The sequence below is a fragment of the Biomphalaria glabrata genome, chromosome 7 (genome assembly GCF_947242115.1).
Source record: "Biomphalaria glabrata chromosome 7, xgBioGlab47.1, whole genome shotgun sequence".
NCBI lineage: Eukaryota > Metazoa > Mollusca > Gastropoda > Planorbidae > Biomphalaria > Biomphalaria glabrata.
The window spans coordinates 38,461,227-38,483,023 of NC_074717.1; the positions used below are offsets into that span (position 1 = coordinate 38,461,227).

The 21,797-nt window shown below is 36.7% G+C and overlaps 1 protein-coding gene across 3 annotated transcripts in view; it reads left to right on the top strand.

Annotated features, from left to right (window-relative positions):
• LOC106069564 (uncharacterized) overlaps positions 1–20,509 on the top strand; it is a 47,276-nt gene extending 26,767 nt beyond the window's left edge. The window contains exons 13-20 of one of the 3 annotated variants that reach the window (XM_056036951.1): positions 5,501–5,654; positions 6,720–6,845; positions 12,606–12,716; positions 13,651–13,878; positions 14,985–15,125; positions 16,331–16,585; positions 17,366–17,489; positions 18,077–20,509. In XM_056036951.1, coding sequence (XP_055892926.1) covers positions 5,501–5,654; positions 6,720–6,845; positions 12,606–12,716; positions 13,651–13,878; positions 14,985–15,125; positions 16,331–16,585; positions 17,366–17,489; positions 18,077–18,951 — 2,014 coding nt within the window. In that variant the 3' untranslated portion in view covers positions 18,952–20,509. Of the gene's footprint in view, positions 1–5,500; positions 5,655–6,719; positions 6,846–12,605; positions 12,717–13,650; positions 13,883–14,984; positions 15,126–16,330; positions 16,586–17,365; positions 17,490–18,076 lie in introns of those variants that run through there. The other 2 variants (XM_056036952.1, XM_056036953.1) reach the window with 2 other exon arrangements.
• Positions 20,510–21,797: the final 1,288 nt, after the last annotated feature.

Below are 21,797 nucleotides of genomic sequence, written 5' to 3' on the forward strand. Positions count from 1 at the left end.
AACCTTTTTCTTCTTTGGTTACGTTCATAAACTTTGGCTTTTCTTTCCTTTTAAAAACAAACTCAAAAAAACTACTAAATCAAAACTGCGAGGGGAGATTTTATTTAAAAATAGGGTGGGTGGGTGGCTGAAAACCGACTCCATACTCCCCGGCTATGCCCATAGCCTGTTATTGTAATCCATCTATATAGTTCTCTTCATGACCCAACCATGCAGTACACCACGATACAGTCATGGAAAGATAACTCTTTTATTTCTGCAAGCCTAGACGATCAGAAAAAAAAGAAAAAAAAGGGGAGGGGGGAGAGAACAAGTCATCTTTCTCTTGACATTATTTATTTGACTACATTTATTATGTGTGCATTTTGTTACACTCGTCAGTATCTGGTGTCATTAAAATAGCTGCATGTTTCTTATGTAGCTTTGTTTTGATTTTGCCCCTTTGTATTGCCCTTCGTTTCCTAAGCATGGCCTCGGCTTCACATATATTTCGTGGAGTCAACAGGTCTTTCAATTTAGTCGAAATTCATGCATCAGGTAACTCTTTATTTTTATCAGACGCATATTTCTAGAAAAATGTCATCGACGAAACTGTCGCTCTCGAACTTTGCAAGATGGCTGTCAGCTTTGTTTGCGAACATTGGCATAACTATGGCGACGCCCTGTCCGTTGTTCTTACTCACGGAAGCTCAGTCATGCACTCTGCTCAACAATACGCTGCCTACATAAATACCTCCGGCGTTTATGGTGGCGAGGCTGAAATTGTGTCGATGTCTCAAATACTTCCCGCTCTTTCACTATTCACTTCAGAGAACGTCCGCATGACCCTCCTCGAGTTCACAATCCGGATCAACATCTCTTCTCTCCATATCCCTGCTATTTAGCTGGAGTGTAAAACTATCGCAGCGCCTACCTCATAAACTGATTTCCTGACTTCATCAGATTCAAATTTGCCTTTTACCTTTAGGCAGACAATTCCCTGTAAGATTAGCCTTTGCCATGACAATAAATAAAGCACAAGGCCAAACATTCAAAAAGATATGCCTGTATCTTCCAAAACCAGTTTTCAGTCATGGACAATTGTATGTTGCTCTCTCCAGAGTTCCGTCTTTTCATTCACTCACAGTCGTTTGCCCAAACCCACCCCATTTGGACAACTCTGTATTTCAGGAAGTGTTCACCCGTCACTAAATAGCGGCGTATGCTACGCCGTGAGTCGACTAGTTAAATTATAAAACAAGTCAGAGTAGAACTTAGTATGTCTATATTTTAATTACTAGTCTATAAACTACAAGACCTTAGATTGTATCAGCCCTCACTGGGTGTTAATGCAATTGATGTTTTTAAATGCCCAGAAAGCTATTGAATTGTATTGACTTATTGACAATTAAAAGCCATTTCTACGAAAACACCCACATTATGGCCTTTTATTTTTTTTTGTTTACATTTTGTGAGGTAAAAGACAAAGAGTTTTTTTTTTTTAAAGTTTTGTTCTGATGTAGAGAATAGTGAGAGAATTATGAGAGAATTGTGAGAGAATTGCGAGAGAATAGTGTATTGATGAAAGGAAACTGATCTTCTGTATCTCTTACATTACCCAGGACAATGAACAGAATTGTTCATTGTCACTTCCTTTAGATGTCATGTCACGTGGTACAAACGTTTTTTCCCCCATTTTTTTTCCTTCTCCACATCTCCTATTCTATCAATGAGAACAACAGTCCAGCGTATTGATTGCAAGCTCTATGGCAACAGCTTCCTGTACGGCAATCATATTTTTTTTTTGTATGTTTATTTCGTAATCAAATTATTTCTTGTGTTAACTTACGTACGTTGCATGGAAATATAAGTAGACATTAAAAGCTTATGTTTGATTTAGCTACTACCCCTTTAAGTAAATATATATTGTAAATAAATGTAGTTGTAAATTAGTCTGGGGCGGGTGGCCAAGTTGTTGTAAAGCGCTTGGCTTCAACTTACTCAACAACCCAGGCAAACCAACGCCCTTTAGGGCTGAAAAACAAAGCAACGCCCTGTAAGGCTGAAAAACAAAGCAACGCCCTGTAGGGCTGAGAAACAAACCAACGCCCTGTAGGGCTGAAAAACAAAGCAACGCCTACAGTCAGCATCAAAAAGCTGGCTGGAAAATGTAGAAGTAAATATAAAAAAGAATTTTTAAAAAAGTAAATAAAAACAATAATTATCTAGGGTGAAGAACTCTATTCACTAACCATATATCTTAATACTGTAAAATGTATTTCCCTTTTTCGCTATCAATCAAAATTAATTGATCACTACTATTTAATTAACTATTTGGTTCATGTTTTAATTGATTCACGTTTTGTTAGGCACAATGACTAATTTTTGTGCAAAGTTTCAACCTGATCCAAGATTGGAAAATGGGAGAAATAACGTGTTTGAAATTTGGTACCAGACAGACAGACAAACAGACAGGCAGACAAACAGACAGAGTGAGTTGATACAAGGTTTGTACAAATTACATGAGATTATAACATAATTTATATGCGTGATGACTTTACAGCGATGTTACACTAAGGCATTAACTACTATCAGAGTTGAGTTGGTTGATGTCAGCTATCTGTACATCTAGAATCTAGATGATATATTAGCTCTGAGTTTTCTCATAAAATTTCGGCCATTTTGGCACTTCAATTCATATGCTTTCCAAAGTCGAAGTACATTGCTAACTAAATCTACAATTATCGCATACATGAAAATGTATGCAAATAAATACAACCTAATTAATGCTCAAATTTCCAATTGTATTGGGATTCCATTGAAATCGTACTATATTATATAAATGAAACATTGACATTTTTGTTTGTTAATGTACTCCATGGAGGTGTGATTTTCAATTTTAGATGCCAAATGTACTTTCAAGAATTTGATTCAATAGTCATACACATCACCAGATTCGACTCTCACAAAAGGGAAAAGGGGGGGGGAAGTCAGAGAAAATGGGACACCCAAGAGACCAAAGGATTCAGAAGATGAGAAGTTCAAGGCCGAGGTTTCCAATTTAAAAAAGTAACAGAATTTTTTTTATTTTTTTTTGAAAACAATTCCCCCTTTTAGAAGCGGTTGACTTTTTGTAAGAGCGGTTACTCCCCCTGGTTACTCGCATGAATAAACTCATAGTATATAAAGTTCTAGTTTGGTGATACACATCCAGACATGGTAAAAGAAAGTAGTCCAGACTTTTGCTGTGAAAGATTCTGCTTTGTTGATATCTATCCAGTCCACCCAATTCTAATTTGTGCCTGAAGTTAGTTTGGGAAAGTAAATGCATTTGGTCGCTGTGCTGGCCACTTGACACCCTGCTCGTTAACCGTTGGCCATAGTGTTGTAACTCCAGTGGCGGACTGAAAGGGTTAATGTGTGTGCGGCCTACTGATACACACGACTCAGGCCAATCACACAGGTCAACGTGTCAACGGCTGTCGATAGACAAGGGACAGTACCGCTAATAACCGCAAGTATGACCTGTGTTGTGGTCATGTGATCAAGAGCCTTCACGGTCGAGAGACAGTGTGTTTAAAAGGACAGTTAGAGTCCAGGTCAGCAAGGCAGTAAGGACTTGTGGTACCTTTGAGTCCTCGAAAATGTAGCTGTACGAGCTAGATAGACTAGTAGTGTTTAGTTAGGCAGTTCTGTTAAGTTCAAGAAAGCATTTGAATTGATGTAGCCAATTGTGTTGAATTGGCTGTCGATGTATTTGTAATTAAACCGCCACTTTGTTACTTGAAGCTCTTTTTGTCAAGTTCTTGTGTTAGATGTGCTGTTGTGTTGTTAAGTAGTGTTTGCAGAAGGCCTGATTGAGAAGACAGTAACAATAGAAACAGACGATCTGAACATTATATGTAATTGATACTATATGGTCTGAAAAGGAAACTTTACTTTTAACTTTGCATTCATGATACGTGGACTAATTGCTTGTCCCTTTGACTTATGACCTTAACAGCGTGATGAGTACAATGTTAGGGCACAGATTGAAAAGTGTGGGAGGAACAAGGAACACAAATGAGAACCACCGCGGCCCTTATGTACTGAACCTGACAGAGAACTTGAATTCGTTGAAACAGGAAATTCAAACAAGTTATCTCCCTTCTCAGCAGACGCACTAAATTTAAACCGAATTCCGCTACGTTAATCAAAAGCCGTTATAAAATGAGCTTCCATCAACCGGATTGCATTACTATTTAAATACAGGAGACTAGATTTCATTGCCCAATACTTTATAGCATGATCTGTTTGCATGCTTTAATCACGAATCAATACTGGAATCGGATGTCAATGCATGTAGAACCATTGCTCTATTGTTTAGATTTAAAATATAATTCATAAGTATTTGATTTCCTTTACAGTGTGAATCGATTGACTATTCACAATAACTACTTGAATAATATTACATTCATTTGAACAAATAGCTGTTTTACAGAATAATAGTTTTAAACATGAAAAACATAACAAATAGGCCTACATTTTGAAAAAGACAATTCCTCTTGTATACAACATATTGTTTGGCTCTTAAAAAATAATGAATGGAGTTTTAAAAACAATTGAACATTTCTTTTAACCCCGCCCCCTTCCGCCCCTCTCCCCCGAGAAAGAATCCTGGTTAAGCAAATGTATAGATCTAGTAAACTTCTAAACATTCCGATGATAAGCATTTAGGTTTAGACTTGGAAGACGATGCGCACAATTTTCCTGAATTTTAATTTAAGTCTTGAATCAATAAATCATAGCATTTGGAAATTTTCGAAAGCGATAGTCATTTCAAGAACGCGATAGTCCTTACAAAACCGATCTTGAATCAGCGTCCAGTCGCCCTCCATGAAGTTATGACTTGAATGGAAATACTGTACAAAAAAAAAGTATTCAGATAGGCTATGGAAATGACGAAATCTTATCTTATCTAATCTTATCTTTTGTACCTTTTTGATTCATCAATCAACATAACTATTCGGACCATTATTGTGAAACTTTGTAAGCCGCATTCTATTGATTGGTCTACTTAGTGTAGTCATTACTTATAGTCTACAAGGTCAGAGTTTCTCAAGCTGGGAATACGCGTACCCCACAGAGGGGTCATTTTTATCCATTCCCTTCAATATTACTGCTAGAAAAATTAATCATGGCGTTTCCAAAAAAAAAAAAATATTAAAAAAATGAAAACATAGCTTTAGGTGTGCGTGTGTTTGTGCACGTATGTGTGTGTTATTATAAAAAAAGAAAGAGTGTGTGTCACGGGAAAGATCTACTCAAATGTTGTTTCATGTTAATAACACATACATTCTAGTCGCCTTTTTTATTTACATAAGGATATCTAGGAAGTGTGAATTCCCACCCAAATAGAATGCACGATCAGAAGTGATAGCTACAGAGGGTTTTAAGTGCACAACTGTCAATGTTTCTGTAATTTTTTTTGGGCATTCCCATTTATCAACTCTGAGTTCTTGTCAACTCTTCACTATTTCAGATCTTTCTGGACAGCGCCTGAAATTTTAAGGTCAGAGTTCACCGAATGGCCCTCCCAATCCAGTGATGTCTATAGTTACGCCATCATATTACATGAAGTGTTTACCAGAGACGAGCCGTACATAGAACTGGCCAATGATATGAGTCCAGAGCAAGTGAGTTTATCTATCAATCTATCTATCTATCTATCTATCTATCTATCTATCTATCTATCTATCTATCTATCTATCTATCTATCTATCTATCTATTTAGAGCATGTTTTTAACATTTATATACCGTAGGGCGGCTGATTTAAATAAATGTTACTTTGGTTTATATCATCAACACTCTTCTTCCTGTTCCTCATTTTTCTGTTTCTGTCCATCGTCTCCCTCTTCTTCATCCTCCTACCTTCCTCTACCCACTCTCATGTACTCAAATAGTTCAACAGCAATAGCAGCAGCAACACATTTAGAATATATTTTATTTTCGGAGGATAGTGGCCCGTGGTTAGGCGATTGACTGCTAACCCGAGGGTTCTCGAATTAGAATTCCGCTGAGAGCAGGCATTTTAAACGTATGAATTTTTAGGACAGTCAACATTAATGTGTACTGTACTTTATATTAGTTGGTGAAAATAAAGAATGTCTACGTGCTAGCCTCACGAAACCCTCGTAGCCCTAGGTCATAGAAGCAGATGCGCTACACATCATCTGCCCGAAGAACGCAATGTCTGAAAGGAATCTTGGTTACCTCATAAGCATGTAGGTTTTATATGTCTGATTGTGTTGAATTTGTTACAGTTACTTTTTAATGTGTCGTGTAAGTCTGTGCTAGAATGTAGCTCTAGGTAGCTTATCCAATGGCGACATCCGCATTGGAATAAAACCTTGGAAATCTCTTATAGTGAGCAAAATGAGCTTAAATTTTAATCAGAAATATCTGCAAAACTTCAAGATCAGAGTAGTGAAATACGGAAACAGTTAATTCTCAACATATTTCATTCACTTTTAAATTCAAATCTACTCGTAATATCCAATCTTCAGGAGCCCAATTTGAACATGCAGTCCGTCTTTCTAAAAATAACATTTTGTTCATAGTATTCTGAATACATAAGTCAATATGTAATTCGCATACACTCCATAGCTAACATCCTGTTTCAATTCTTGGTTCACTATTTGATTCACTATTTAATTCACTGCTTGGTTCACTTCTATGTTCACTTCTATGTTCACCTTAGATCCTTCAAGCAGTAGTGCAAAATCGTCTCCGGCCTGAACCGAATTCCGACATCCCGATGTCCATACGACAGATCATGGAGATGGCCTGGTCAGATGTGCCTTCCTCTCGACCAAGTTTTGAGCAGGTAAAATTTCTTTATATTACTTCTATTATCAAACAGTAATGTGGGGTAATATAAGAAACCACCTAGGACTCAATACCAGGCCTTAGCGTGCCTCCTGGTTAACTTCCCTCTTGATTCACCCATGCTCGTCCCGACCCACGTGAATTTCTAAATGTGTTTTATGTCATAGTAAAAACAATATCATGCAAACTGCTCAGAAGAACCTTATACGTAGATCTGAGACTTGAGTCGCTTATATGTTCTAAACTTCATTACAATTACGAGTACGGGAGATCGATAGTATTAGAACTTAAACTGCCAATACTAAATGACGTAGAAAGACACCTAGGCACACACACTCACACACTCATACCCACACACACGCCAACCCACACGACGAAATATAACGGGTTAATTGTCGTCTTTATAATAACACCCGTTAGAGTCCCCCCCCCCCCTATACGCAGTCATAAAAAGAATACAATTAGCTTCTCTAATAGCAGACTCCAGCTCAAAACTAGTGCCCGGGAGTGAAACCAAACTAGGGCACAGCAAAAATATCATCTTAATGGGAAAAGGAAAAAAAAGAAACAAAGAAAAGATTCTGTTGGTCTTGGGAAACGCCCTCTCTATACCCACAATACCTTTAGATATCAGCTGTGCGTATTTTTCTCTTGTTCATAGCTTAAGAATTATCAACGACAGATCTGGGAAACCAAAAATTCTCGACCTGTATAGTGACATGCATGCACTATGCAATACAGCAGGGTTTCTATCCAGGGCTCAAATGGAGTTTTATGATGATGATAATATAAAGCATAAAGTAAGGCGTATGTATATATGTATGTCTCGACACAGTCCCGAATAGAAATCAAAACCCTTTCAACAATCTTGATAAAACTTGGCATAAATGTTCCTTGGATACTAACTGGAACACTAACGTATGTAAAGTAGCCCTAAAACAAGCTGAAGACCCTCAACAAAAAAAAAATAATTGCCAAACTCTATGAAAGTAGGCCTATTTCTTGGATCTAGGTCATAAAGCCATGTTTACATGCGACCAGACCGAAAGGATCTAGATCTAATTTTAAGAACTACACTTTGCAAAGATAATTATTTTTTTTTTACTCAGGACTGAAAACTGTTCAGTTCTTGATATGCCTTTTTGGGAGCAGCTGAGAAACACTAGTATTGACAAGTATAATTAAAAACTTTCCGTAAGGAGCTATTAAATAATTTCTAATAACAATATATTACACTCAATGTTCACAATTCAATAATTGTACATTTTTAATTAATGTAATAACTTTTGATAAAATGTCATAAATAACATTTAAAAAAAGTATCAAAAACTATTTTGTGTGTTTGTGTGTTACCAACAATGAATTAGCTTACAGTTTTATTGTTTAACATAAAGAAACAAAATAAACAAAAGTTTTTTTTTTATATTATTTTAGGGGGAGATTATTTTTTCCTTGGTGGTGGGGTGACACACCGAGCTTACCGCACCGGTCGACACAAACACTAGTGACGCCACTGGATAAGACTATTCTATTGTCTTATCTCGACATCATTATCTACATTTCTAGATCTACAAATTAGAAACCACAGATATTTCAGTGTCAGGCATTCAAGCGAGGCCTCCAGAAAATGTTTTTTTTTTCCTTTTAGGCCTGAAACTTATGGTCAGAACTCCAAAGAAAGGTGTGCGAATTTACATCCGAAAAGTATGTTTACGTATGTGAGTGTGTTAGGGATTAGGGCTCGTTGTGCTAGACTAATGCTAAATATAACTACATTGCTCTACGTAGAAAGGATTATTATATTTGGTATTGGTGAGACAGGGAGATCATAAGTAGATATTCACATTTGTCTTTTATTTTTTCTTACTCCTTTTTTGAATTGAGAGAGAGAGAGGAGAGAGAGAGGAGAGAGGGAGAGAAAGGAAAGAGAGAGAGAGAGGAGAGAGGGAGAGAAAGGAAAGAGAGAGAGAGAGGAGAGAGAGAGAGGTGGAGATGGGAGAGAGAGGAGAGAAAGAGAGGAGAGAGAGAGGGAGAGAAAGAGGAGAGAGAGAGAGGGGAGAGAGAGAGGAGAGAGAGAAGAGATGAGAGAGAGAGGAGAGAGAGGAGAGAGAGGAGAGGAGAGAGAGAGAGGTGGAGATGGGAGAGAGAGGAGAGAAAGAGAGGAGAGAGAGAGGGAGAGAAAGAGGAGAGAGAGAGGAGATGAGAGAGAGAGAGGAGAGAGAGGAGAGGAGAGAGAGAGGAGAGAGAGAGAGAGAGAGAGAGAGAGAGAGCAAGAATAAAGGGGATTTAAATGGACGTTTTTGCTTTCTTCTTAAACTGTGTACTCATGATCCTTTCACCGTCACATTGGCTGACTGCGCATGCACTTTAAATAAGATTGTCAATTTTATAGTAGTCTTTTACTTTATGTTTCTTTTTTTTCTTTAAGACTTAATTAACGATCCCGCCGCGTTTCACCAAAGGTCCATGTTAAAGATTGTATCCTTTCCTTGTTTTGTTTTTTAATGAAGTGTTTAGCCGTACCTGCTGAACTCAAGTCTGGACGATCGTGTGTCGCTGTTTGTCGCGGGATAATGGACTTGTCAGTGATGTTTTAAGCAAATATGTCAATAGATGGCGTCAATACAAACACTTCGATTCTACACATTTTCTTTCAGTTCTAGCACGTTCTTATCTTTTATTTAGAGGAGTGAATGCTATTCTTGGGGAAAGATTATTTTTAGGGTGTATTCAAGACGTGCGGTATTCTCGGAGTGTAGCCCGCAGAAATTTGTCAAGTGAAACGCATATGTCTAACAGTTTAGGTTTCACTAAAGTTTGTTTAGGAGGATCGTAGCAATGGAATAGAGATGGTAGAGAAGGATACTTGGTATCACATTTAAAGGCCGCATCACAAACGAAGAGATTAGATGTAGGGTTACTAGAGCGATTGGACCCCACGATGACCAGCTAACTATTGTAAAAAAATGCAAACTAAAATTCTATGACCATATTACAAGGTCTTCGGGAAAGACCTTCCTTCAGGGAACAGTACCAGGAAAAAGAAGAGACAGACAGAGAAAGCGATTGGAAGACAAGATAAAAGAATGGACGGGCCTGCCATTGAAAGAGCATCTATCCAAGGCTAAAGACAGAGAGGAATGGAGAAAGATGGTCAAAAAATCATGTGTGGCCAACGGCCCAACAGACTAAGGGATAGGTGAGGTGAAAGTTTGCAAGCTGATTGGTGGCCAATGCCCCAGACAAGGGCACAGGCAAAGATGAGCATGAGAAAGTACTTATAGTTTAGTTAAATCTCTCTGGCATAAGACGTAACGATTCCATTATAATGAGCTAGTACTAATTTGCATATGTGATTTGCTTGATGTCCGTAACATTATCTTTTCGGTTGACTATTCGTCTTAAATCGGGCCTGTTTTTGGTTATAAAACATACGTCAACAGAACGATGCTAAGACCCAGTGGAGAAATTCGACCTTTACTCAAATAAAAAAAAATGTTTTAGTTAATTAATGCTCCAAATATAAATAAACAACTGCAATACAAACAGAGCTACACCAACCCCAGGGCTGATTTTAGTCATCTTGGAGTCGTCAGCTGTACCGTTTGATTGTCAAAAGAGCTGAGCCGAAGCTCTTCGAGCTCTAGGCGTGTAAGCCTGATTGAACAACCGTTCTGTCTGGAAGAGATCCAAGTCAATGCCTATGTAAAGCATTACTATTTCCGATATATCCGGCACTCCGGGCGCATGGACTAGAGTGCATGGTCGAAGGCCGAGTACACCGGGAACCTCCGCCATTTTCCTATGTTGTACCAAGCTAGCCGTGCAGGACTCGCCATTAGTGTAACGGTCCCTTGAGGAACGGCAAATGGATTATCGACAGGGACGTGGGAGCTCTCTTTCAACTCCGCACCTTGCAATGGGAAAGCTCTCGCATTTCTTTGGACACTCCCACAGGAGTTTTGTTTTGCTATTCATTTAGCCTAATCACTTCCTCAAATGGTCGTTTCCACCCGAGTGCCACGTTGAGGCAGAATAGCGTTCCCGGGTCAGTGCCTAAGACCTCTGTTGACAATGCCCCCTATCTTGCATTATTCACAACCAATCGCTAACCTCTTCCCACAGTCACCATAGAAACACACACAATCCATAACAATAAAGGCCTAAAGTATTTGAGATAGGGGTCTCCATGTAATCAACGGAAGGCAATGTATTCTTTTGCGTGTTCTTCAAAACAATTTTTGGGGAGCCTAGCAGTCAAGTGGGGGCTCTTCGCTATGGCTTATGTTGTCTATAGGTAAATTCAGCTCTGAATGTCCACCGCCTTGTCAGATAATTGCGCCCCGTAAGTTAAGAAACTCTGTTATACAATCCTCAAATTTGAGCCAGGACATTTCACTGAAAATGAAACATAAATATCAAATAAATGAAACTCAATTTGCAAATATTTCTTATTTATAATTTTTACTAGACAGTCCTATGGCTGGCTACATCACACGTTTGTTCCCATAAGGTCATAAGATCAAAGTCCATGGATAGAAATGTGTGGAAAAAAAATTGATAACACGAAACACAGGTTGTGTGTGTGTAAGTGTGTGTGTGTGCGTTGCAAGTGAGTGATGGTGCCATTGTATTATATGAGGGGAAGGGAGAGAAATGAAAGATACTGTATTGACAATGAAATGTTTTGTTATTACTTATTGCTTTTTTTTTTGAGATACAATTATCACCGCGCTAACTAGCTTCATTCTTTTTGTTTCGCCGCCCGTGTTACAACATCGCCTGGTCAATATTTCTGTTGTTTTATTTGAGAGCGATCAATTTTTTAAAATTATCTTGTCTTTAAGAGTTTCGACTCTTATCACACAGACGTCCCAATCTCATTGAACTATCAACGTGACAAGAATAAGTGTGTCATCTCTGTAGTGTTCTATGAGATCTTACGACACTAAAGCCCTCACTTTAACAACCTGGGTTCTATACATTTTTACTTTATTTCACTATTCGGTAGCCCGGATGCACAAATAGGAAGGTTATATCTAGAATACAGAATACTAAAGTATTGATAAGCGAAGTATTTTAATAAACCATATACCAGTATATTTGCACTTTATTCAATATTTTAAGCTCAATCCTTTGTAACTCTAAGTACCGATATTACTAATAGGCAAAATATATTTCAAATATGTCGTCCTTGTTATGTTTTTTTAAAATATTTTTTTTATGCATTTAAAAAACGATCATGTAAACATTCACAATATATACCTCTTTTTCCCTCCGCCCGAGACAACTGGTTCAGATGGGTGATTGGATCATACCACATTGACAAAGCTAAAAGCTAAACAGGTGCAGCTGGTAAAAATATTTCCAATCGCACATATTTATTATGTCTAGGCCAATCATACATCATACATATGCCTGACTGATCCAAACTCATTTTAGACAATCACACTTAATGTATGCTTCGTTTTTTTTCCATTTTTTTCTTATTTCGTATTGCTCCCCCTTCTCATTCTCTTTTGTACTGCTTAACCCTTAAAACGCGTGTGGTAGTTTAACCTCTAAACATCAGAATTGTAATTCCGTTTTGTATGCACTCATTCTAAAACAGCTCAGCACTTTAAGGGTTAAAAAACGTAAATGTAATCTTTTAAATTAAAGTGAAAGAAAGGAAAGATAACTATGATTGACTTTTTGGTATTTAAATTTCCAATTTTTATTGAAACTAACATTCGATGTTTTGGTAACGTGTTTTCAGATGAACAAAATGTTACGCCGCTATCAAAGGGGAGGTAAAACTATTATGGACAACATGATGGAGACCATGGAAGACTATACCAATCAGTTGGAGGAGGAAATGCAAACCAAGGTAAAGGGGAGATAACCCGGAGTCAATGGAAATAACATGACGGTATGATGGTCCCAGAAGAAATAGTACAGATAATCATGAGTAGTACATTTGGTATGGTTATACTATTATAATAAAGATCTACAGTTGTTATGCTAATTTTATAAGAATAAAAAAGTATAGATTATAAGAATATACTTTGCACATGTTCCTTGCATTGTGCTTAATAACTATTTGGAGAAATTACTTTCTACAAAGCTTTTATGAACCAAGTCTGTCTGTCTGTCTGGTATCAATTTTGAACACGTCATTTCTCCCACTTCCCACTCTCGGAACAAGTTAAAACCGTGCTAAATTTTTTTTTTGTTCCTAACCAAACATGAATCAATTTAGTTGGATATTGAAAAACGCAAATTTTACAGTATTGAGATGAATCTCTGTAAATTCTTTCCCGTGGATAAGCTTTTTCAAAGTATTTAATACATTTTGCTTGTAATAGTCTTTATGAAAGTATGGCGTTATGTAATGAGATATCAACTATTTCTGTCATTTGAGTTGCTATTAGCTCTCAATGCCTCTCAATGTAATGTAAGCTTCAAGGTATAAGTATTTTTTTAAAGTTTGTTTTACATGTATCTTAAGTTCCTTCGGAGTTGAAGGTGATCTATTTCTAGTCTGTACCTCCCTTATGAAACGTTGGGTGGCAGGGGCAATGAAGGAACCCGGGACCATCAAGAGTACCGAACGACAGTCCGCGCACATACCGCAGACCAGGAAGCCAATAATTCAAGCTTGACTGACAGTATGACGTAATCAACAGTAACCGAATCTTGAGTTTATCTGTTCAAAGCCAGAGAAAAGAACTTTATTTTTGTGTATTTACTTAATCAGTTTATAGGACTCAATGTGCAGTCAAGTGTGACAGGGACCATTAATGGTTTGTATTATTTCAAAGGAATCAACTCTTCAATCTGTCAAACTAGACCTGGACACTCTCATGTCCGAGCTAGTACCTGTAGACTATATGGAAGCCCTGAGAGTTGGGGAGGCCATTGAATCAAGGATCTACCCAGCTCTGGGTATCATCATGCTGGACATTGAAAGAGAGGGAGACTCGGTGGACAGCGGTCACTTCAATGAAGTTTTTAACTTCCTGGACAAAGTTCGGAGTGAAATAAAATCAGTAGGTAAACTGTTTATGTACTTACATTTTAAGTTCCTCTTGCTGTCTGCATTGTGAAGTTTTTTTGTTTCTAAGGTTGATGGTTAACGAGGGTGTCATGTGGCCATCACAACGATTGTCTGCCCTTACGTTTCCCAACTAATGTCATGTACCCACTAGAGCTTGGTGGTCTAAGGATGTCCTAAAAACATTTCAATCTCGCAGTCTTCGGTTTGGAAGCTTAACACCCTACCTCTCTACCAGCAAAAAAAAAAAAAAAAAAAAAACTAGAAATCATTCTTTAGAGAAAGCGAGGGTCCATTGTCAGACTGGAATATTAATGAAGAATATAATCACATTTGTAAGTCCCCACAAAAAAAATCGACAGTTATTATTTACCAACTACCTTTTGAGTATATTATGCTATTTAACTTTATAATATATACATAACACATTAGTATGTGTTAGGATATTTCAATTACCTCACTTTATTTATCTCACTCCACCTATCTCACTTCAATTACCTTACTTCATCTATCTCACCTTAATTACTCCATTTCACAGATTTAAATTCAATGTCTTCATTTCACCTACCTCATTTCACTTCATTGAACACACTTCTTTTCAATTACCTCTTGTCATCAACTCACCTGAATTCAAATACCTCTTTTCACTTCGTCTATCCTGACTCACCAATCTCACTTCACTAATTACATTCATCCATATCACTTCATCAGCCTCACAGAATTCCGTTTATGGAGATTTTTTTACGATATACTCAACAATGTGAAGAGCATTAAATTGAACTTCAGAACAGCCAACAAAATCAAAATGTAATTCTGCAGCGCTAAAAAAAAAGTGTTACAAACGTTATCATGCTACTTTTAAAACAAGATTGTCAACACGTCCTTATCCTATACACCGCATACACCAAAACGCTTGCTATTTATGGATTTTCCGCCATGTATGAAAATCTCTAATAAGAGAAAAGGGGAAACTAACACCAGTGTAATATGAGTGATGCTGAGACAGCTTATTAAAATATTTTTACGAGTTGTCCACCTTAAAATGTAAAACTATTACAAGTCAAACTTTTGCCTCGTGTTTCTTCTGTACACTTTCTGAAGGTTGCTGCCAGGTACAACGCCTATTCTCCCCCCTGTCCCTATGGTCAAGCTCATCTCCTGTTGATAGGTATCGGCCAGGAACAAGTCATCTTATACGACAGGTGTGTGGAGGTCTCTCGCATTGCACTGAATCTCTTGAAGGTAAGTTATATATAGTGTCTCCATACTTACTATGTCTACATTAACTCTGCAGTCCCTGTGATATAATTTACTTGTAATAACGTTGTTTACTTTAACTCTTTCTCCCCTACGTGACGACATCATCGTTGATTTGACCTCATTAAATTAAATTAATGTTTGATTTTATCAACTTTACTTTGTGTTATATGAAAATAAAGCATGCATTCCCCTTGAATTCTAGCCTAAATAAAACACTTTCTGATAACAAACGAGAAAGTTATTCAAGCTTAATCATAGCAGGGTAGATAATTACTAATGAGCAAATTGAAGAATTCTGAAGGAACATGGAAAATAATTACGGAGAGAAAGAGTTAAAGGGTATGAAATAACACGAGAAATGCACTGGCAACATGCGTCAAGTATTTAAATGATCAGATTTATGCAAGTTAATATTGCATCAGCAAGATTTGAATCCATTTTTTTAAATCGATCAAATGAAACAAATAATTAAGTAACTAAAACCCAGGAGAGATCTACATTGAAAATTAACAATGGTTTTCACACGAAACAAACAAAAGCGATACAAACAAAATACTCGTCTTGTGCGACAAACACCAAGTACAATTATTACTATGAGTGTCTTACTTAAGACTGGAAAATACTCTAATCTAATAGAGATATTGGGCCCTTTTTGGGCTCTTTATAAGCCCAGATAGTATATGTCACTGCTAATTATTTCTTAAGGGTGGTAAGCTATAGCCTGTGTTCCCTGTTGTAAATTCTGCCCTCACTATTAGAATACTATTGATTTTAAAAAAAAGTTTATATATTTTATGAAACTCAATGTAATTTATTGATCTTTGGCGATAACACTACTAGTCATTTCCTTCTCTCTCTTTCTCTTCATTTCTATTTCTCTCTCTCTTCATTTCTTTATTTTTCTCTCCATCTTTCTCTCTAAAATCATATTTTAAATACTCGAAAGTACTTTTATTCAATGGAACATGTCTTGGTTAAAACTAGAAACTAATTTAAACACTGTCTTTTTCAATACAATTTTTAAAAACCCAACTTGTTAAACAAAAAAAGAAATACCATAAACTTTCTATGTCAATGAGTTGAGTGATTGTGTCCATTCAGTCTTAATATATGGTAAAAAATGGTTAGGGTAAAAACATACAGACACAAACACATATTGAATCATTATGTTTCCTTCTAAACCCAAGGCAATGTCTGCCTTAGAGGGATGTGCTTCAAGAAGCATTCGTATCAGCGCCCACGTTGGCACAGTGGCGGTGGGGAGCAGCACTCACACTTCCCCGCACTTTTTCTTGAGAGGCAGCGGTCTAGATGTGAGTCGGTCCTTGCTGACCTCTGCACGACCGGACACAGTCTACGTCTCCAAGTGCCTGTTCAGCCAGATCGAGAAAACGCCCGAGTTTCTCTTCACCGGAAGAGACGCCGAGTGGATTACGTGTAACGTAAGTCTGGTAACTATGCTAACGGCTAACGATACGTCAGCGGAAGTGGGTGTTAATTTAAGAACTCCTTAGCTGGGACTAAGAGAGTGTCTTTTTTTGTTAATTAATTTTCTTCCCGTTTTCACTTGAATACGCATACTTATATCCGGCCCTGAAAACAGTTATGTCTTTATGTTTCGTTTCATTTCCAGAGTTGTTTTTTTTTTTTAAGTGCTTTGGGTCCAGAACTGTTTTTATGGTTCAACTGTTACTTTTAATTTAGTAGGGTTTAGTGTGGACATTAGGGGATTGATTTTCCAGATGAAAAATTGATTAGCAATCAACAGTTTTTGTTGTTGTTTTTTTTTTGCTTAAAAATTAAATATTTGTGGAGAATAATCTGTAAAATATTCATTCTAACTTGGGGTCAACAAGCTAAACTAAGGTTTTATACATAAAATATGGATTTATACATAAAATATGGCTTCATACATACATTATGGTTTCATGTGTGAAATATGGCTTTATATAATATATATGGTTTAATTCATAAAATATGGCTTAATACATAAAATACGGCGTTATACATATATGGTTTCATACATAAAATATGGCTTTATACATAAAATATATCGTTTTACAATAATATTAAGTACATTACGATGAAATTGTATGAAATAAATTGTATCTTTTAATTTTAAGTATAAAACCTTTTTGTTTTTCAAAACTTAATAAATTCTGAAAAAAAACAACATACAAACAATGCAGTCACTTCAATTTTCATTGTTCATTGTTGACCAGGACACAGACATCGAAGCTTTTATACTGGTTGGGAATAGAGCTGACCCCAATCCTGCACCATCTGTCTCGCTGGACTCTGGTCTTGGTGGAGAGTCACGAGACAAGAATCATTCAACTACTAAAGGTCAGTTCAATTTCAATTTAAAACCTGCCTGCCTCCCTTTTCTCAAAAAAACTGGTTTGTTGCACATTTTAAGGTTAGATAATATAATGGAAATGATTATTAGACAAATAGGTAGGGACCCAAAGAAAATAAGAGCTGGCTGGTTTTCTACTGGGAAGTGATAGCTTATTTGTACAAATTGGTATTGGCTATAGATCTTAATGATGATTCATAATAAATTGATATTCAAAGGACCACAAACATCAAATTCATAAAAACTACTCGTAAAGTTCTAAATAAAATATTTATACTTTATCATCAAGAATCTACACTATGAAGCAAAATATATTTTATCCCTTTCCTCAGTCAACGCCAAATTTAATATTGTATTTTAACAGTAGGACATGAACATAAAGGTGCGTAACAGTGATATTGAGACATAACGTCGCCAACATAATTGTTTGGAAAGTCCAATCACTACTCACAACATTCTAATTGTCCCCCAATTATCGCAGGCGATAGTGTGTAGATTTATAGGTCAGGCCAAATCGGTAACTTTTTTTATGTTTAAAGGAGTTCTGTTTTAATTTTTCTTTTCTTCTTTTCAGCAGAAACGTCAAAAGTCCAAGCTTTGAATGGGCAGTGTACAGAAGAGCTTAACTCTAAGGGCAGGCTACAACGTAATAAACTGAAGTGCGAGTTACGGCGGCGGGATGTAGACATTTCTGCTGACAAGAGTGTTCCTCAGACAACGGGAAGCCAAGCTGCTGACATGCCAATATGTGGCACCAGTCACTTGGTTAAATCTCCAGAAAACAAATTAGATCTTAAAGTTGATTTACCTCCATCGACAGTGACGATAGCACACAGCGCTATATGCGAAAATCCTGTCGACGACGCAGCAATGAGATCTGAACATTTACAAACTTTCAGAAAATCTTCACATCTTGAGGCGAAAGGCAAACAAAATTCAGATTCCGTGACTAATTTCTTAAAGGCATCTAAACGAGCGTACACAGGCAGCACTGCTGAGGTGGATGTGGATCTGCACGAACCACCCACAACAACTTTCTACATTGCCCAGGAACTACCTCAATCTTCCAAAGAAAAACTCGACATTAGATTCCCCGCGCACCTCGAAGCCTATGACTCAACGGAATGGGTCGAAAAATACGACTCATGTAACAGTTGTGCACATGAAAAAACTGACCACCACAATGTGGCAGGACCTATCTCTACAATAAATCTTCGCAGCTTGATACCGGAAAGTGATCCGCTTCATCAAACTAATGACAGAGTCGACCAATCTGACTGTATAGACGAAACGTTGCAGAGTTCTAATCTCAAAGCTAAAACAAAGAAATCAAAGTTACGTTCCTCGGAGAAACCAATGGATATAATCGAAGACTTGAATGAATTACAACAAACTGAAAGAACAAAGTCAAAGAAACATTTTAGACATCGTAAAGTCCTACCTTTGTAGCATTGAAAACTTATGTTACAGCTAGTATGTTTTATGTACACTCAACCTTGCTAAATATGTACATAATAAATAACCATGTTATAAAGAGTCTTAACCTTTTACTTATGTCCTATTTCAAATAAAAATAACTTTTAGCAGCTCTAGTTATAAGACTCTTTGCTGACAATTTGCTGTACAATATACTAAGAAGAAAACAAGGTTGCAAAGACAGTTTGTGTGGAAACACAAACTCAAAATGGGCCCCCTAAGTGGTCCACCTAGAGTCTACACTAGGATTCGAACACGGGACTTCCGGTTCCAAGTGCTTTACCCCTCAGCCACAGCATCTCCAAATATTCATTTAGCGTACACTTATATTTTTTAAAATAATAATTATTAACCTTATCCATACATTGAAAATTAATAACATGCTACATGTCATAGAGAAATATAAAAAAAAAAAAAGATTTATTCTTCTAACAAAATTAGATAAATTGGGAATATGAAAAAATTCTTGACCTACTTTAGCTAGTGAGCCCATTTTTGCAAAACTACTTTTATTTTCGTGGCGAAAGAGAAAAACTTGAAAGGATCATTAGCTAAGTTTAACATACATCTAAAATCTAAATCCAATTTACTACATAAGTAGAAACAAACTAAGGCCCGCAGGCCGTGGGTAATGTCCGGCTAATTATAAATATATCTAGATCTGGGCTCTATCTAGTCTTATTTAGACTGTCAAGTGTAGGCCCCTATAATTAATGAGGATATGTCATTATTTTTTAAAGTTATAACTAAAACGAAGTTCGTATCAAAATTCTGTTTTTAAAAACAACATTTGAATCAGTATTCTATTGAATGAGTTCGTTTATAAATGAAAATTTTTTTTTATAATGATCTATTGACACTTTTACCATTGTGACCTCTGATGCAAATTGTATGTGCCAATGCGTGAATCTATGAATGAAGCTTGAGTTATTAAGAAGTCCATAAAAAGCTACCTCCCCTGAAGCTTTTCATTGAAAAGTGGTGTAATTTTTTGAAAAATCTACTTGTATATATAATTTTTTAAATTAAAGGGTTCACTTTCGGAAAAGAAAAAATAGCCGTTGCATCAGAACTTTGAATGATCTAAAATATCATGATGATATCCGATTCTCATTTTCTCTTCTAGTTTCTAAACGGGACAGGCAACACAAAACTAATAGCGTCTTTTCCCCTTTCGGGGCCGCTAAATATCACATTGGTAAAAGCTAGTTTCGACAATTCATATTTTCTTATATTCATATTTATTATTTTAAAATTGTAGCCAATGTAGATTAATTAAAAATTGATTTGTAAATATTAAAGTTACACATTTCTTTTATCAAATATTTTCTCGTTTTTATATTTTTCTATGCCTTAGACGAGAATAAAAAAGGTGGCCAGATTGGGTGTCACTATGCTTTACTTTATGCATTTCGTACTCTGCTTAAAATATTTGATATGCAAAATTGTTGAATGTCATTATTTATCTATTTACATATCACATTTTTATCATTTGTCATTATAAAGCACTTTGCATTTTATCTACTATTAAATAAACATGATAAAACAACACATTACTTGGATTGAGTTTATTGTTTCACAAAACTTATAATCATTCACTCTACGCTGGGTGCGCTCCTTTGAATGCTGTGATGAAGCCAGTAACCAAGGTTATCAATGCCTGGGAGTCACTTACTTTAAAGTGTCAAGAGACAGATATAAATACTTTTTTTTTTAATTCAAGGTAAATCTATGACTTGCAAAAAAGAAATACTTAAAATAGTTATGCGTCATTGCTAGTAAGGTAAGCTCTTTACTGGTGGAATATTTATTTACCTATCCCTTAGTCTGTTGGACCGTTGGGGCACCATGCAAGACTCGTCGACCGTCTTTCTTGATCTCTCTCTTTGCCTTAGTTAGAACTTCTTTCAATGGCAGGCCCGTCCATTCTTTTCTGTTGCCCTCCCATCGCTTTCTCTGTCTGCCTCTTCTTCCTGTTCTTGGTACTGTTCCCTGAAGGAAGGTCTTTGCGAACCCCGAAGATCTTGTAATATGGCCATAGATTTTAAGCTAGCGTTTTTTTTTTAACGCAAATTAGCTCTTTACAGGTGGAATATTTATAGATGTCTGAAAAATGATACACATAGGCCTACAAAAACATCACCTAATAAAATAGAGAAACACAAGTATACATCAAAACACAAGTATACATCATATTTTTCATTCGACTATCGTCTGCAATGTTTAGTCTAGTTAGATATAACTAAAAGAAAAAAAAAACATATGTTACTAGTTCTTTGATATGTAGTAACACATTGCACTTTCTCGATTTTTTTTTAAGACCTAGACTAGGAAAATGACCACCACAAAAATGTTGTAATCACATTGCGCAATGATATATATATAGGGCCGATATATTTAGTTATAAGAAGGATCACGTGACTAACCTTTAAGTCAGTGCAGGCGTTAACGTGTAAGGGAGGTGGGAAGTAGAAGGTTTCAACACATTTAAAACTCGTTTGCACTACCAATAGAAATTCTGTAAGAGCAGTGGCGCTCAATATTTTTCTACTTTGGGGGGGGGGGGGGGGGAGGGTATATTTTTTTTGGACACTTCTCAAAGGTTTAAACTAACATGCATATAGAAGTAAAGTGAAAAGTTCCCTTTTCAACCCTTGCGATCCATAGGGTTGATGATGTGAAGATAATCTGTCTCTGTAGCCCACGGTTAACAAGGGTGTCATGTGGCCAGCACAACGACCAACCATCTATACTTCTCCCCAACATTTGTCAGGAACCCATTAGAGTTACCTTGGCTCAGCGGCGCCCTAAAAATCCCG